The sequence below is a fragment of the Stenella coeruleoalba genome, assembly GCF_951394435.1.
Source record: "Stenella coeruleoalba genome assembly, chromosome: 14".
Classification (NCBI taxonomy): Eukaryota; Metazoa; Chordata; class Mammalia; order Artiodactyla; family Delphinidae; genus Stenella; species Stenella coeruleoalba.
The window spans coordinates 77935818-77953866 of record NC_137160.1 but is presented as its reverse complement, the minus strand read 5'-3'; the positions used below and the strand labels follow the sequence as shown (position 1 = coordinate 77953866).

The window sequence follows — 18049 nt, the reverse complement described above, 5'->3', positions numbered from 1 at the left end:
TACGACAGCACAAAACCTTCTCATACATCCTGGCAGTACCTTCAGTAAATATTTGAGCAAAATGGGACAGAGGCCCTGCTTTTACGGAGGTTACCTTTTATAGGAAGAAATGTGTTTATCATCGAATTAATGATAAACTTTGGGTCCCACATCCAAGGTGCCTTCTTTCCTCATTCTACATAAATGCCCTCCTGTTGACTTACAAGTTCATCCTGTGTGTTCCTTTTCTAAAACAGGGCCTCCAGGGAATTCCTTGGCGGTCCAATTGTTAGGACTCCAAATTTTCACTGCCGAGGGCCCAGGTTTGATCCCCGGTTCCCTGCAAGCTGCAGGCATGGCCAAAAAAAATAAAATAAAACAGGGCCTCCAAACAGTAAAGCTTCAGGCCCCTACTGACTGTAAAAAGAAGCACAACCTAAAAGCTTCAAGTCGTGTTTTATTCGGGGACCTTACTGAGGACTCTGGCCTGGGAAGGCAGCCTCTCAGATAGCTCTGGGGAACTGTTCCAAAGTGGAAAGGGAGGAACCAGGATATACAGGAGTTTTTGCTGAAAAAACAAAACATGTAGTCGAACATCAAAAGATTACTGCTAATCACAAAAAAACAGACATCTCAAGTTAATGATTTTAGTGCTTTTCTATATATGAAAATATGCAAGGGTCTGGGCTTATTCAAATCATTCCTTTGATAGGCATCTTAACCATGTAGGGCCAGTACCCTGTTTTTCTCCATCCTGAATCCCCCTCAGGGTGCACCATCGGGGGCAGCTGATGGCTTGATGGCTCCAGCATTCTTTGTTTACTGAAATGGGAGGCAACATTCTTTGTCCACACCCCGAAAAATTGGCCCGTGCTGGTGGGTGAATCTGATAATCACACCAAGGTGTGTATTATGACAGTTTGGGAGTGTGTACTGAATGAATAAAAGGGGTTCTGCAAGGGCAGAGACAGAAGCAGACTTAGTCTGTGGTCCGCAGACGTGTGTTTCTGCCGGCAAGAGCTTGAGTTAGACCTAAAGGACGAGTGGGAGCTGCAGACACGCCAGGAAAGTGGCCCTGGATTAGCAGGTGGGAGGGAGAGTCTAGGGGCTGTATCAGAAGAGAAAGGATGTGTTTGTTTATTTCGAGAACGAGGAAAGCCATAGAAGATGTTGAGGGGGATTGAAATGGTCTCTCTAGTTGGACTGTGGCGATCTCGTGGGAGAGGAACATCGAAGTCCTCCAGCCAAAGATAACCAGAAATACACCGATGGTCCACAAAGATAGGGTTATTCTTTTGCTACAGCAGGGAGAGGGCACCCAGGAGGAACTCTGGGGAGTCAAGGATTTGGGCTTTTGCTAGGGAATTTTAAACAGGAACTCAGGTAGCGGGGACGAGCTCTGTGTTAAATACAGTCAGCAGTTCAGCGAAAGGGTACATTAAAAACTTAGAATTTTCCCTGTTGCCAAAATGGAAAGAGACACATTCCCTCCTTCCTTTCTTAGAGTATTTCCTTGACAAATTCTGTATGTGTAAATCTTTCCTCTGTCTCTTTGATACAGATGTAAATCTTTTCTGTGGGTGCTATTTTTATTTTTTACTATGGTAAACTGTACATAACAGGAAATTTACGATTTAAATATTTTTAAGTACACAATTCAATGGCATTAAGGGCATTCCTCTTGTGTAACTGTCACCACTATCTCTTTCCAGAACTTTTTCATCACCCTAAACAGAAACTCTGTACCCATTCAGCAGTAACCCCCCATTCCCTCCTCCCTCCCAGCCCCTGGTAAACCTCTCATCTACATTCTGTCTCTATGAATTTGCCTATTCTAGATGTTTCACAGAAGTGGGATCATACAGTATTCGCCCTTTTGTGTGAGGCTTCCTGTACTTAGCATCATGTTCTCAAGGTTCATCCATGTTGCAGCACGTGTCAGTGCTTCACTCCTTTTTATGGCTGAATACTACTCCACTGCATGTCTACCGTACATTTTGCAAATCTTTTCAAAGGCTAAATAAGCCTCTTGCCAATGTCACAGCCCAGAAATGTTTCTCTTGAGGGCCTGGGAACCATCTCTTTGAAATGTAAATATCAAGGAAGGTAGTATCCTTTTCTCCCTGCGATGTGGGAGTCTAAGCACTCCATTTCAGGCTGTAACCACCAGCTTATCACAAAGATGAGCAATTTTATTATTCCTTGAGACAAAGGCAGGTAGTACAATGTGTACCCCATTTGCCAGGTGACCTTAGGATGAACTTGGAAAGAATAAACTAGGGAAAGTGTGATCAGGTCCTCTTACTTTTTAAGTGAATGGTAATTTACAAGCCACCATTAATCTCAGAAGCATGTACACGATGAAATGTTTGGCTGTATACAAAAGGGTGGGATTTCTTTCTGTCTTTGTAATCTCATTAGCAGGTTACCTGCGATGTGCATCACCATCTAGTTTAATGCTTGTTCAACAATAAAACTGTTCTCCTTTCCTAGGGTTTGGAGAGGATTTTCTGGATCGGCAGGAGAGTTTAATTTTAATTTGTCATTGAAAAGAAATCCATAGTCGTTCACAAGAATGTCTTACCAACCACCTGTGCAGCTGTGGGGGTCTGCCTTCCACTTAACGGGCTGCAAACCTTACCGAGGTCTGCGTGTCACCAAGGCTGATATTCACATGGACTGGGACAGTGGCTGAGGAGACAGAGAAGGATATAGATTTGAGAAATATTAGGAGTGATCTTCTAGAGAAGAGAATTGCTTTCCTGTTCCCACAAAAAAGTTTCTCTGAAGAAACTGAGGCACAGAGAACTTAACCTCTGTTGGGCATTTGAATACAGGTAGTGTTTCCTAGGACACTTTAAGATCTCAACACTTTTTCCAGGCCCTGTGGGATCTTGAAAGCATGCAGTGCTTGAAAGCAGAGACTCTGGAGCTACCACCTGATTCCAATTCAGAGTTGCCCGGCTGAACCCTTCCCCATTTCCCGACCTACAAAATCAAGAGCACAAAAACAAGGTTGTTTTCAGCTCCTAGGCTTTGGGTTTATTTCTTATGCAGCAACAGGACCTGATGTATATGTATTGTTTCATTTAACAGGAAGATCTATTGTTATCCCCATTTTATAGATGTGGAAATGGAGGCTTGGATATGTTATCCTCTATGGGGCATTGGGATACAGAGGGTGAGGAAAAGAGAGGTCGCAAGGATGGCAGCAGGTTCCAGTTTTGCAGGAAGGGAGGGATGGTTGGCCCTTTCCAAGGCAGGAAACTTTGGGAGGGGACAAGGTAAATTACAGGGGGTGGGGATGGGAGAGAGGCGGGGGAGGACTTTGAGCTCCTGGGAGGCAAGGACACTGTCTTATTCACCTCTGTATCCCCAAGGCACACAGCCCAGGGCCTGTCACGAAACTAAACTGAGTTGGAAAAATAAATAAATAGGTGCAGGCACGGAAGTAAGAGAGTGCCCACCCACAGGTGAATGGGAACTCCTGTTTGGAGGATTCAAATCCAGGTTCGACCACTTTTTGTCTCTGTGGCTTTCAACTAGTGACTCCCACCTTTATGAGCCAGGTTTTCCTTATCTGTAGAACGTATATAAAATGTGGTACCTATGGCAGAGGGCTCAAGTGAGGCGTCCTTGAAGAGCGGATTTAGAGTGCTGGGCAGGGCACCCGCTCATGAATATTAAGTTTGTTATTATTACAGCATATTACTGTTTAGCATACAGTCAAGCAGAGTCAAGCGGATCTGGATTAGAATCTAGGACAAGGGACTCCCAGCAAGTCCATCTATCTCCCTGAACCTCAGTTTCCCCATCTGTAACTTGGGGAGAAGAACAGTTCATAGGGTTATTGGTAAGGGCCGACGAGCTCATTGACAGGAAACGCTCCGCACACATAATAAACATGGATGCCACTATTATTGTCCATTCACAGCTTCCAGGCCCCACCGCGCTGTTATTTTCCAAAACGCATTTCCTTTCCTTGGCCACAGCTCAGCTCTTCGAGAGCAGCTGGGGCCGAGGGGGTGTGGCCACGGGCGTGGGTGGGGCGACCGTGGCGCCCACCCCTCAAGGCGGGTGGGCGGGGCGAAGCGGGGCGCCCTGGCGCGCGCGCGCGCGCGCGCGCGGCGGCCCCAGGTACGCGGACAAGATGGCGGCGGCAGCGGTCGACACCGCGATGGAAGTGGTGCCGGCGCTGGCGGAGGAGGCCGCGCCTGAGGCAGCGGGCCTCAGCTGCCTCGTCAACCTGCCCGGCGAGGTGCTGGAGTACATCCTGTGCAGCGGCTCGCTGACGGCCGCCGACATCGGCCGCGTCTCCAGCACCTGCCGGCGGCTGCGCGAGCTGTGCCAGAGTAGCGGGAAGGTGTGGAAGGAGCAGTTCCGGGTGAGGTGAGCCCGCCGCCCATGCCTCCCGCGCCCCCTCTCTGCGCCCCCCGGGGCCCGGGCCTGGCCGCCCGGAGCCGCCACCTCCCTGCCCGCGCGCGGACCCCACCCCCGCATCCCACCCCCGGACCCCTTCCCGCGGACAGACAGACAAAGGCCTCCAGGCCGCCGGCCCCTCGGTCCACGCCAGGCGGACCCGCCGGTGTCCAGATTGCGCATTGGGAAGCGCCCAGCAGCCGGCCCCTCCATAAAGGATGACGACCGTGGTATCACGGCTAATCCATCATGCGCGCTTCTTTTGTGCCCGACTCTGTGCTAGAATGTTTACACGGACCGGGTGATGCAGTGCTGCTTACAGCCCTTTGAGGAAGCGGGCGCATCCTCCCCTGGCTGTTGGCTGAGAGCACAGATTTCGGTGTGGGACCCGGGATACAATCTGGCCCTGGCGTACTCGGCGTGCGACCTTAGGGGTAGCGACTTCCCTTTTTTGAGCCTCATTCATCGACTTTAAACGCTGTTGATTAGACCTAGCTTTTACTGTGGTGATTAGATGAGCTGATGTATAGGGAGCACTTACACAGGGCCCGGCTCTTCGGAGGCGCGCAATTAATGTTAACTGTGATTGTCATCACTATGATTGTTGTTGCTCCCACGGTCCGCATTTTATAAACGGGGAGTGGAAACACGGTATTCATACTGCTACGCCAAGGTCACGCCGTAAGCGAGTGCGTGCGTGCCGGGTGGAGATTTGAACTAGGTCCATCGCCAGGGCCCCTCTGACCCCTAAACCCAACCGCTTTCCCTGTTTTCCAAGGCTGCCTTTGATTCGTGTTTGTCTGCCTTTGAGGCTCTCTTAAGCTGAGGGGGTGTTTCTCTCCTTGTAGGTGGCCTTCCCTTATGAAACACTACAGCCCCACCGACTACGTCAATTGGTTGGAGGAGTATAAAGTTCGGCAAAAAGCTGGGTTAGAGGCCCGGAAGATTGTAGCCTCCTTCTCAAAGAGGTTCTTTTCAGAGCACGTAAGGATCTGTTGATGGAGCTCTAAGCATTTGCATGGTAGTGGTGTCTGCGTCTGGGTCTGTAGGCATGAGCTCATCCAGCTCTTTTTGCTATCTCCCTTTTCAGTGCTCTCACAATCCCTTCCTCACTTAGATGGATGCAAGAGTCATTGTGTCCTTTTCCTGCTATCCAGCAACGTGAAGCCATTTGTCCCTGCCAGCTTTACTTTTCTAAAGCCAGAGAGAATGGGGGGAGAGGGGGAGGGAGAGGGAAGGAGGGACCCGCGGCGCAGTGATCAGCATTGTTTCTCTTTAATTGGGTTAAACATATATTTTGCAACCTCCACATGATTGGGGGTATTATCCATGATTAAACACTACAGATTTCACCCAGTTATTTTCCAGAAGCGTTGCCAAAATTAATATGGTTCTTCTCTCTGGCTTTGCAGGTTCTAACCAGTAGTGAACTGCATTATTTGTTAAGGTAACAGAGGATTAAGACATGTCTAAAGTCAAGACATCCCTGTAAATCAAGAATTATTACTCCCTCAATTAAATCGTCTTGTATTCATTATCCCTGGAAAGTTATTTTGTTTGTTTGTTTGTTTTTTAATATTGCTGAAGTGCATGGGTTGGTTGGTTGGTTTCCCTTCCACAGAATCTCTCACAGAAGTTTCTGTATCGGGTCCTGATTCTTAACTTTTTGTAAATTCTGGAAAATAGTCCACGCTAATATTTTAAGTTTATTTCTGATCAGAGGTCTAGAAATGGAGCCAGTCTGATTTATTTTACTATCCTGGTTTACTAAAGATTAATTCCTATTTCTGATTTTAATTACTATTGCTTAATGGAGTTCATACGTTTTGAAATGTTTTCAAGGCTTTTCAAGTTTTGAAAGGGAAAATTTGAACTTTGGACAAATTTGAACTTGTTCCCCTATAGAGAATAAAACGAACTATTTCCTAGTGTAATTCATTTCTGTAAGTGTTTGTTCATGTTAGAATGGTCAGAATTTATGTCCTACTTTGGATAAGCCATACGCTGGCTAAGGGCATTCATCATCACAGGTATTCCATTCTGGTTTCCATGTGTTTGCACATACATATATGTGGGTGCTGGATGTGTTTAATGCACTTGGACATGGGCTGCTAGTTTGCTGTCTCTACTTACAGTCCAGCTGGTTTTGTATGCATACTTAACAGCCTGTGCCTTTGTCTAATAATAATGCATTGTTGTGTTTTTTCCCCAGCTCCCTCTTTCCCTGTACCTCTGCTTGATTAGAAGCGTGTCAAGGACTTTGAACATAACAGGAGTATACTTAGGATTGATCTGTGGGTGGATGATTACTTTGGCTCAGGACCCTTGTATTCCTGTGTTCTCAACATGCACACAGGTTGACAAGAAACTTCCTGGCTACTTTCAAAAAGAAAAGTGGGAGAAGTAATAGAATTTTAAACCAAGGGGAACTTAAAACTCATTGGTACCACCACCTCAATTTACAGAGGAGAAACATGCCCAGTCGGTTAAGAGTTGCCCAAAGCACTGGACTTCTCTCCCTGGCCCTACACTCCTAGTTGAATACAACGTAGACTGCACAGAATAGTTGTTGTGAATTAGGAGATTTTTGTATTTCTAGTCCTCATTTCAGAGCTATTTTTCTTCTCATTTCCGATGTAAGTTATCGCTTTCAGAAATTCCAGTCTTTGAAGATATAATTCATTTACAGCTAACAGTTACGATCTGAACAAATGATTGTTACTCCACATGTTCCTTTGCACCTCTAGTGGGTGGGTGGTGCAAGGTAGTGTGGGAGAGGTGTTAACCACTTCCATAGAAATGAGCAGCTTTGTTTGCAACTCAGATTTGTGTGTGAGAGTGACAACAACATTCTTACTCGTTACTGAGGCCTCTTTGTGTCTCTTCTTCATAGGTCCCTTGTAACGGTTTTAGTGACATTGAGAATCTTGAGGGACCAGAGATATTTTTTGAGGATGAACTGGTGTGTATCCTAAATATGGAAGGAAGGTAAGCTGTAGATTTATCAGGGATTTTGTTAGTTTGTTTGTGTGTTTTAATAATAACCCCAGAATTAATTGCTGTAATTTGTATGTGACTGAACTGTGATCCGTGTATTTCCAAATATTTCATGTTACATTCATGTTGCCATAGTTATATTTTTGAAAAATTCCGTGTATATAAGGTAAATACACCAAGACAATTGATGTTTAAAGAAATGGTGCAAAAATCCTTTTGGGAGAATTAATATTTAGTCCTCCTATGGGTCAAATACTGTGCTCTGGGTACTTGTATCTGTATATCATTTGGGTAGTACAGATTATCTTTTCTTTGTTGTCATCTCTTCATCTACTACCACCAAATTTGCCTGTCATGAGTTGAATTTAAAAAATTTTAAAAATTTCTTACGTATGTCTTAATGTAATGGATAATTTTTTTTTTTTTTTTTTTTTTTTTACAATTTCTGAATTCTGGTAAGCAGTAATCTTACTTTGGCGATGAACATTATAGATATTTGGTTGAGCCTTTTTTCTCTCCTGATTAAGAAGAATCCATTCTCTCTTGGTTGTTGCTTAAATTTTTTTATGCCTTATATTTTCTGCTGTGAAGGTTAATTTCCAGTTTACCTGAAAGATGACTTGGCTTCCAGCTTATCTGGAAAAAGTTAAGCTTAACCTACGAAAAAGATTTTCTGCTCTAAAAGTTCTAGAAACTTTACTAGTGATGGAAGATAAGAGTGCTAGTTTAACATATTCCTTAAGAGAGATTATTGTGAAATGTCTCACAAACAGGGAGCAAGACATTTTTCTTGTTGTTTTCAAGGGGGTTTAGGAGAGAGAAATATCTATCAGTGGAACAGCTGTGGGGAGAGGTAAGATGTGTCACTATTCTAGGCCTTGGATGAGTTCTGATGCAGAGGTCATTTTTCTGTTTCTATTTTGGTTTATCTATAAATGAATTGAAGTGTGATCTAATAGTCAGTATTGTGCAGCCTTAAAAATAAAAGTCGACCTGGCTTTTTTACATACATACACATAAACTTTTAGATACATAAATATTATACATACTCAGTTTATTGGTTGTTTTGGGCTTGGTTTGATGTTTAGTGCAGACTTTTATTTTTTTTCTTATTTATGTTGTTTTTTTCCTTCCTTCTCCCTCCGTTTGCACTGCCCTTCCCAGCCCCCACTCCCGTAATTTATGATGACAACCTAGGTTGTTTGCTTCCATGCTAATATGATATACATGCGGATGGAGGGGGATCGTCACTTTACAAAACTGAGATCAAATAATAGGTACTTTTCAATATCTTTTTTTCCTCATTCAACATTGCCCCGTGGAAATCTATCCTAATCAACGGTAGAAATCAAATTCACTTTTGTTAATGGCTGCATACTGTTTTGTAGTGTATACCATAACTTATTTAATCATCCCCCATTAATGGGTGACCACTTTCTTCTCCATTTTGTTACTAGGGAGGGTGGTGTTCCTAGTGCTTTCATTTCTGAGTATTAGATTCCTGGGGATGGGTTTCCCAGGTCAGACTATAGAATGTTGTTTGAAAAGCATAAGAGATAACATGTCCTTGAATAAGAAGACTTACCATCATGAAAATGTTGATTCTTCCAAAATTAATACATAAACTTAGTGCTTTTCCAGTTAGGATCCAACAAGAGTTTTGGGAGGGGAGAGTTCTGTGTGTTTTGAATGGATAGTATTGTCATAAAACATATACAGAATAGTAAATTCACAGGAGCCAGAAAAAACAATTTTTAAATAATCACAATGGGAAACTTGCATCACTAGATATTAGAACATATTATGATACTACCTGTTATCAAACAATACAGTATTTGAATAAAAATAAATAGCTACATCAGTGGCAAAGGATAATTCAAATTCATGTCTCAGCATAACAGATAATTTAATATATTTAAACTCAGAGGGGAGAAGATGGGTTATTTAATGAATGGTATTGGATATAACTGAATATCCATCTGGAAGAAAGTAAAACTTGTATCATATACAAAAATTAAATTCCAAGAGATTAAACAACCTAAAATTTAAAACTGTCACCATGAAAATCCTTCAAGAAAATAGGAGACTTCATGTACAATCTGGGGATACCTCCTTAACCAAGACTGGTAATGCAAAAGCAATAAAAAAAATAACGACAAATGATTTTGCAATTAAACAAATAGACTTGTATGACCAAAGAAACCATAAACAAAGTCAATAGAATCCTTAAAATTTCTAAAAAGAAATTGAAAAATGTACAAAGGATAAGAGGACAACATTCTCAGAAGAGCAAGTCCAAGTGGCTGGCAGTCAAGTAAAAAGACTTTTAAGTTCACTCTTCGAAGAAATGTTAAATAACAATGAAATATTGCATTTTTCCTTATCAGATTGGTAAAAAAAAAATAGAGACTAAATATGCACAGCCACTAAAAGTGTGTATCGTTATAGTCGTCTTAGAAATTATCATAAGTATGTTACCCTTTGGCCTGACAAGTATTTTGAACCTAAAACGGGGTTGTTTTTTAATAATAAGGAATACTCTCATGTTTGTAAGTGTTTGGGGATGACGGTTTTCATGAAGGACCCTCTTTGTATTCATTCCTGGCAAATGCTTGTTGTTTGGATATGGAAAGCATAGGAAGGAAGAAGGGTAGTTGGTGCTAAGGCACCTGTCCCTGGGTATTTAAAAACAGTTTACATTTATGGTGTTCTATGTGGTCTTAAAAGAAGAGTACATCCTACAAATAAAGATTTGAAGCAACATATTAAAAGGGCATACACTATATCTGGGAATATTGACCCAGAATGACCAGCACTGAGACATATTTCAGTAAAACTACTAGATTTTAAAGACAGAAAAGTCCTTTGAGGATCCAGGCAAAAAAGACAAAGCCACTTATAAGGGAGAACAAATCAGAAATCATTAAACTTTTCAACAGCAGTACTCTCTGCCAGAGAAAAAAAAGAGTAACACATTTAAGATACCCAAGGATGGAAAATGTCAGCCAAGTATTTTTATATCCAGCCAAACTGACTTCCAAGTGTAAGGGCTGTGGAAAAACTCATCCACTTGAAAGAACTCAGGGACTTCTTAGCCCTACCTGAAAAATATGCTAGAAAATGAGCTTCAGACAACCAAAATAACTAAAGAGACCCTGATGCAAGAACTAGTGGTGAACATTAAATACATATTTACTTGTAGAATTAAATCCAAGTGACAGGTAATAGGGGAAAAAGTATTGTATGTGATGGCTGTAAGCCCTGACAGTGTAGACACAACACAGCTGTCCAGAAGGAATGAGCAGAGGACGGGGGAGATCGTGAACAAAATATTTAGGTGTTTTCAGGAATCATCAAGGTGATAAGAATATTGGTCTTGTTATTCTGAGGCTGGTGTGTGTGTGTGTATAGAAGAGAGCGAGGTAGAATAAAGCAGTGAGTGATGATGTGGTATTCTAGCTCATCACTGGCATCCTGAAGAAGCAGGCTTCTCCTGGAGGAAAAAAGGATACAGACACAAAACAGAAGAAGGTAAAAACTGTATAGTTCTGAATTTGAATTAGATGTGTCAGTATGAATTCATGAGATATTTTATGTTTAAATACGTGTAGGTATATGTGTGTGTGTGTGTGGGTACACACCCTTATACACTAGACTTCGTATCTGCCCACTGAAAAGGTCTAGAAACAATAACCAACCTAGTAGAAATGATCATCCCTAGCACTCAGATTGTGGTCTTCATACTACTCCCCATCAAAAGCAGCCAGGGTGTTTGGAGAAACGCCTGATTCTAGGTCCAGAGCAGGAAATGTAAAAGATGACCCTGGAAGCATCTGGGAAGCCTAGAACCAGGTAGCGAGAAAAGTAACAATATTTCATGTCAGAAGTATTCAGGGGCCAACGTGAAGAGGCTTCCTTTGGCCAAAGATGTAGCGATTTGAGCATCAGTGTGGACAGTAACTAGAATGGGTGGAAATACAGCAAATATGTTTAGCTCCATGAGTTCATAATAATACTTAACAACAACTAATTGGTCACCTTTGGAGGATAATAACAACCCAAATTATTATTTTGGAAAACGATAAAGGGAAAGAAGTGAATATTTATCCTGCCTTTTCCTACATACTATGCCACTGGGGGACCAAATAGTAGGTGAGGGGAAATTATTCTTTATAGAAGTATTCCAGCTAATAATTAAAAGGGATGGCTGCATTAGACCATCACCACTTCATGGCCTCTAATGAATTAACAGACCTGGGCCTTTGAGTAGCAATGGCTGCTGACATCACAGAAAGAGACAACCAAGGCATGATTGCCTCCTTGTGGAACTCACTACCGCCTATGAAGTCGTCTTGCCAAGTAAATGGAATCTGAATCTGATCAAGCCTCTACGTCCAATTTACAGGAATTTAGAAGACAGAAGAACATGTTATGCTACACCATGTGGATGCAGTCAACAAATTCCAGACTATGGGAAAGTACAGGTCAAACAACCAGGTTTCTTCAACAAATAAAATACAAGGGGAAAAAAGATGAAGGGGGATCCTGTGAATTAAGAGACTTGAAAGCGTGTGAACAGACTAGTCTGGAGTGTTAGGGATACACATTTGCAAACTCTAGAGGAAAGCAAGGTAGTGATGACCACTGAGGTGTGGTTGTGATCATTGTCACGGCGGGGGGAGAGGGCCCATGGGGAGCTTCTGGGTTTTCTGCAGAGTTCTATTTCCTGGCCTAAGTGGTGGATACAAGGGTGTTTCCCTTATAATAATTCATTAGGCTATTCGTTTGTTTCATGTGATTTTCTAGATTGGTATACTTTACAGCTCAAAGGTTAAAAAGCTAGTAAAACCTAGGTCTGCTCATTTTCTCTTACTCCCTGAAGATTGGAGAGTCCTTTATTTATGAAGCCAGGCCAATAAGTTAATCATTGATTGTCTCCCTCCTACTTCGCATAATCCCTGTGCATATTTGGGAGATCTGATGAAGAGTTTCACTCATTCAGCAAGTATTTATTGAGCATCTGCTGTGTGTCAGACACCATTCTAGGAGCTGAGGATACAGCAGTGAGCAATGCTTAAAAAAAAAAAAAACCTTGCCTTCATGGAGCTCACAGTCTAGTGGAGAAGAGAGATGCTTAACAAAGTTAAGATACTAATTATATTAGAAAATGAGAAGTGCTATAGAGAAATATTAACCAGGGGAGAGGGTAAGGGAACGATGGGGGGGGTACAATTTTAAATAGAATGGTGGGAGAAAGCCTTACTCAAAGCGACATTTCAGTCAAAACCTGCAAGGAGATGAGGGCACAGATTGCAGATCCCCAGGGAAGGAATGTTCTAGTCAGGAGGAATTGAGTGCTAAGGCCTAAGGTGAACTCCAGCCAGGTGTGAGGAAGGAACGGCCGGGAAACCAGCATTGCTGGCGGCTGGACTGGGTGGGGAGGGTGATACAGGAACTGAGGGCAGACAGGTAACGGGGCGAGAGTTTAAAGGACCTTTTAGGTCATCATTAGGACTTGGGCTTTTATATACTTTGATCGAGGTGGAAAACCATTGGAGAATTTGGGGCAGAGGATTTTTGTGCTATGACTTAACATGTCACCTGGCGCCCTCTGGCTGCCATGTCGAATGTAGACTGTGAGGGGCAAGGATCAAAGCAGGAAGCTGCTATGATACAGACAAAAGAGGACGGTGGTTTAGATGAGTTGGACGTGCTCACATTTCTGATATATTTTGACGATAGGACTAAGAGCATAGGTGGATGGATTGAATATGGCTGTGAGAGAAAGCAAGGAGTCAAGGATGGCTCCGAGGGTGTCCTAACTGGATGGTGGAGTTGCCTTTATCTGAGATGGGCATGACTCTAGGAGGGGAAGAAAGTTAAGGTCTCATCAGATACTGAAGTGGGATGTGGTTGTAGCAGTTGGATATACAGGTGTGGAGTTTAGGGGAAAAACCTGTTCTGGAGAATAAATTGGGGGGTGTCAGTATGGATGGTGTCTGAAACCTTGAGACTGGATGAGATGGCAGTGAGTGTAGAAGGAGAAAAGCAGCAGCCCAAGGTCCGAGCGGCCAGAAAGCTTCCAAATGCCTTTCTCCTGTCTCCTGAGACTCACCCAGCTCCCCTGACTTTTCAGGTTTCTCTTTCATTTCCTGTTAGTAAATCTGAAGCCAAATGGATAACTGTTTCTTGAATTTCAGCACAGCTAATTTAGTGTTAAATTACAAATGCCAAACCCTAAATTGTGCTGTCTGCTTCCATGATAAGTACTATATGCTTGTGAGCCAATTATACTTTTCTTGTTAAGTAGACTCTTAACGTGGTATGATTAGTGTGAAGTAAAAAAATGGATAATTGAGAATTTTAATATCTTAATTCTTATTGACTCATTGCTTGTTTGTTTATTTGTTTTTTCCAGAAAAGCTTTGACCTGGAAATACTACGCCAAAAAAATTCTTTATTACCTACGACAACAGAAAATTTTAAATAATCTTAAGGCTTTTCTTCAGCAGCCTGATGACTATGAATCATATCTTGAAGGTGAGACTTTAACACTGATATTTTGATAGGCAGCTGAGTTGTCCTTAAGAGCAGCAGTGAAAGTGGCCCTGATGGAAAAGCAGTGGAAAAGTAAACTGTGCTACATGGTTGGCTTGTATGGTCTGATCAATTAGGTAGGCAGAACGATTAAATTCAGAGCCAAGATCTGGTCAGAATCTTTAGCTTCAGCTAAAGAGACAGTGTTTATAAAGATGCACCATCGGGCTTCCCTGGTGGCGCAGTGGTTAAGAATCCACCTGCCAGTGCAGGAGACATGGGTTCGAGCCCTGGTCCGGGAAGATCCCACATGCTGCGGAGCAGCTAAGCCCGTGCACCACACCTACTGAGCCTGCGCTCTAGAGCCCGTGAGCCACAACTACTGAAGCCCACGCGCCTACAGCCCGTGCTCTGCAACAAGAGAAGCCACCACAATGAGAAGCCCGCGCACCGCAACGAAGAGTAGCCCCCACTCGCCGCTACTAGAGAAAGCCTGTGCACAGCAACAAAGACCCAACGCAGCCATAAATAAATAAATAAATAAATTTAAAGATGCATCATCGGTTCAAAGCATGAGGCTGACATTTTAACTAATGAGGTTAATTCCCTGTCTCTCTAAGCTTTGAAACCTCACTTCAAATCAGAAATAAATGTGTCCAGTTTTGTCTCCATGTGACCTCGAGCAAATCCCTTAACCTCTCTGGTTGGAGTTTAATGAGGACAAAATGTTCTTGCGTGTCAGTGAGTCTCATTGTCCATAATGAGAACTGAGTGGAAAGAAGTCCAGTGGACAGGCAGGATGAAGGGAAGAGCTTTCTGTTCCTACTGAGTTGAGCAAGAACAAAATGTGACTTCATTTTTTAAAAACTATTTTAAATTCCTAGCATATTACACAAACACTCCCACAAATTATGGTTATGAAATACAGATATGACTCTTCCTTCACTTTCATTCCCTACTCCCAGCGACTTACCCAATTCATTGATTCTTTTTCCTTTCCAGCGTTTCTCATAGTCGCGTCTCCGTTCTGTTCTTGGTCTCGCGCAGGCTGTTGCCACCGCTCCCAGCAGCAGCTTTCTAAGTGATACTTGTTTTCATGGGCATCACGCCCTCCTGCTCTCAAGTCAGCCGGCGTGCAGTGCCGGCCTAGTCTGAAACCCAGCCTTTTCAGCACTCCATGTGAGCCTGCGACGTGGCCAGCTGATTTCCTTTTTGAAATTAAATCTCTGCCTGCTTTCAGTGCCCTCCATAATTCAGTCAGGCCTTTCCCCATCACTCTCTAACATGTCCCATTTGCTCCAGCCAGGCCACTATCCTCACTGGCGCCCTACACATACACCTGGCTTCACTTCCTCATTCGAGGTATCCCTCTTCCTTAGGATTCCCTCCTAAATCCTACTCACCCTCCGAGTTCATTTCAGGTTTCACTTGCATGAAGTTTCCCTGATACCTGCGACACTTGCAGATTTTACTGCCTCAGACCTGCAGTAGCGGCGGCTAGTAAACCCTGTCCATCCTCTCTGTTTCCTGTGTGTACAGGTTGTTTCTTTAACAGTCACTGTTTCTTGTGTTCCTTGTCCTTATGTTATGATCAGGATATACTCACAGTGTGTAGTGCAGATTCTTATTGATTGATCTTGTTGATTATACCATCCAGAAGGACATGAAGTATCTGCTTCAGTTCATTAAAATAAAATATCCTCACCACCCTGGAATCTTCACATATGCATCCCGGAGTTAAGAGGCATCTTGTGTTTATTCCACAGTCAGGAATAACTTGACAAGCTTTATTTATGAAAACAATGACTTCTCTTTCATCTTTCAAATATTAAGTAATATTATAATTTTCAGCAGCTCGTTCACATCAGTGCTGTGGACATTGGGTAGCTGTTGAAGGTTTTTAACTAGTTGAGTGAATAGAAATTGGCTCCAGGGTTTTGATCCTTGGTGACCAACTAGAATCATCTGATGCCGTTGACGAAGGCTAAGAAGCAGCAGTCAGATAGAACAGGCTGCGGAGCTGTGCAGCATAAAGCCCTTCAGCTGACGGTGGCGGGGGGGGAACTGAGTCCCGAGGAGACCCAGGAGCCATTCCCTGGCTGGTGGCAGAACTGGGGCTGGTGTCCAGGTCTCTTGATACCCACTGGGGTGTAAGTAGGGGATCCAGGTCCTGAGCTGGTTTGAGACCTCTTGAATTTAAAGTGACCCTACAGCTTCCCGAGTGGAAACGTCCTATAGCAGATGAGCAGGTTAGCCCACTGGGTCTCGGGTTAAAAAGTAACCTAAGGTGGTGAAGAGTAGTGATTTTTGAGAGACAGTATCTCTGGTGTGCTCCGTACAACTTATTAGCTGTGGGTTTCCTGAGTGTAACTATTTAATTTCAAAGTCCAGTTATCTCCAAAGTCCATTTACTGGCTCACCTTTCAGAGGAATAATTTGTTGAAATGGTATACCTGACATTGAGGGCTTTCAACTATTTTTTTTTTTAAGTCTCAATGAACTGTCTTATAAGTTTTCAGAGTTGTTGGATTTTGAACTATAAGAAAATTAGGGACAGAGAAGTAGCTTGAAAAGATCTCCTTTATGGTATTTATTTCTCTTCCTAGTAGACTGTGGAGATATGGCATGTATCACACAGTTCTTTTGAGTCCATGACCTCTGAGAGAGTTTTGGTATATTAAAAAAATAATAACGAAATGTAATCTTCTTTGTTGTAAGAATGTTGCTCCTTCTCAGTGTATTAGCAGCAGCCAGACCTGACATCCGCGATAGGAGCCACATCTGGAGGAGTGGTGTAAAGAGCTGTGGCCCCAGGAGTCTGGGGTGAATGACCACTGATAAGAGAAGGTGGAAGGAGGAATTTATTCAGTAATTCTTGTTCATTTCAGGTGCAGTGTATATTGACCAGTACTGCAATCCTCTCTCCGACATCAGCCTCAGAGACATTCAGGCCCAGATTGACAGCATCGTGGAGCTTGTTTGCAAAACCCTCCGGGGCATAAATAGTCGCCACCCCAGCTTGGCCTTCAAGGCAGGTGTGGAACTGCTTTGGATACAGCTGTATTTGCAAAAGAAAACGTAGAGTAATTGATTAATTTGGGGAATTCTGCAGTGCATTCCCATTATGTCCCAAAAAATCGACTGATGATACAACCCCATGTTCACCTGGATGATGTAAAAGACCTCAAATACGTATTGTCTTTTCCACCCTGGGTTGGTAACACCTGATGTATATTCTTAGGACATTGCCAGTGTTTGCATGTTAAAGGTTATTTGGGACACTGGTCACAACGTTATTTGTGCTTGTGTCCTCAGAGTAGGTCTCTGTATTTCAGGTGAATCCTCCATGATAATGGAAATAGAACTCCAGAGCCAGGTGCTGGATGCCATGAACTATGTCCTTTATGACCAACTGAAGTTCAAGGGGAACCGAATGGATTACTATAATGCCCTAAACTTATATATGCACCAGGTAAATATGTGTATGATAGAAAATATAATAATTATATATATATTAAGCTTATCTCTGATAAACTGTACAGTTACTGAGGGCAAGTAATAGATTTTGTTCATCTCTCAGTGACCAGTGAAACTCATTTTTGCCTCTACTGTGAGGATATTGCTGTGGCTTTTACCTGCTTCATCACAGAGCATCCTCTGAAGACCCTTGAAGTAAATTCCTGACTAGAAATAGGACTTCTCCGACTCAGTGTGATCAGTTTGCATCTTGTGAACACTAAACTATGAAACTAACCTTTTTGCACTGGCTTCCAGGAAGACTGGAGGAAATACATGACCAGCTACGTCATTGATGCTTGTTTTTTATTTGCTTCCTACTTGTCTCTGTTTTCGTATCTGTTCTGTTGCTCTCTATGAGACTTGTATTTTCTTTTGTCATATCTTACACACGTTATCTGAAATGGCCTTACGTTCTTCCTAGAAGAAGGAGGGCCTAAATCACAGGTCTGCACACTTTTTCTGTGGAGGGCCAGACAGTGATTCTCCTTGGCTCTGCAGGCCACGTACCCTCTGTCCTAACCACTCGGTTCTGCCATGGTCAAGCGAAAGAAGGCACAAACCATACAGAACCAAAGGCATGTGGCTGTGTTCCAGCAGA

General features: G+C 43.0%; 1 protein-coding gene across 4 annotated transcripts in view; it reads left to right on the top strand.

Moving 5' to 3' along the window:
* Nucleotides 1-4056: 4056 nt before the first annotated feature.
* FBXO21 (F-box protein 21) overlaps nucleotides 4057-18049 on the top strand; it is a 35036-nt gene continuing 21043 nt past the window's right edge. For 2 of the 4 annotated variants that reach the window (XM_079942311.1, XM_079942310.1), the window contains exons 1-6: nucleotides 4057-4368; nucleotides 5247-5382; nucleotides 7292-7386; nucleotides 13814-13935; nucleotides 16821-16967; nucleotides 17268-17404. In XM_079942311.1, coding sequence (XP_079798437.1) covers nucleotides 4130-4368; nucleotides 5247-5382; nucleotides 7292-7386; nucleotides 13814-13935; nucleotides 16821-16967; nucleotides 17268-17404 — 876 coding nt within the window. In that variant the 5' untranslated portion in view covers nucleotides 4057-4129. The remainder of the gene's footprint in view (nucleotides 4369-5246; nucleotides 5383-7291; nucleotides 7387-13813; nucleotides 13936-16820; nucleotides 16968-17267; nucleotides 17405-18049) is intronic. The other 2 variants (XM_079942312.1, XM_079942313.1) reach the window with 2 other exon arrangements.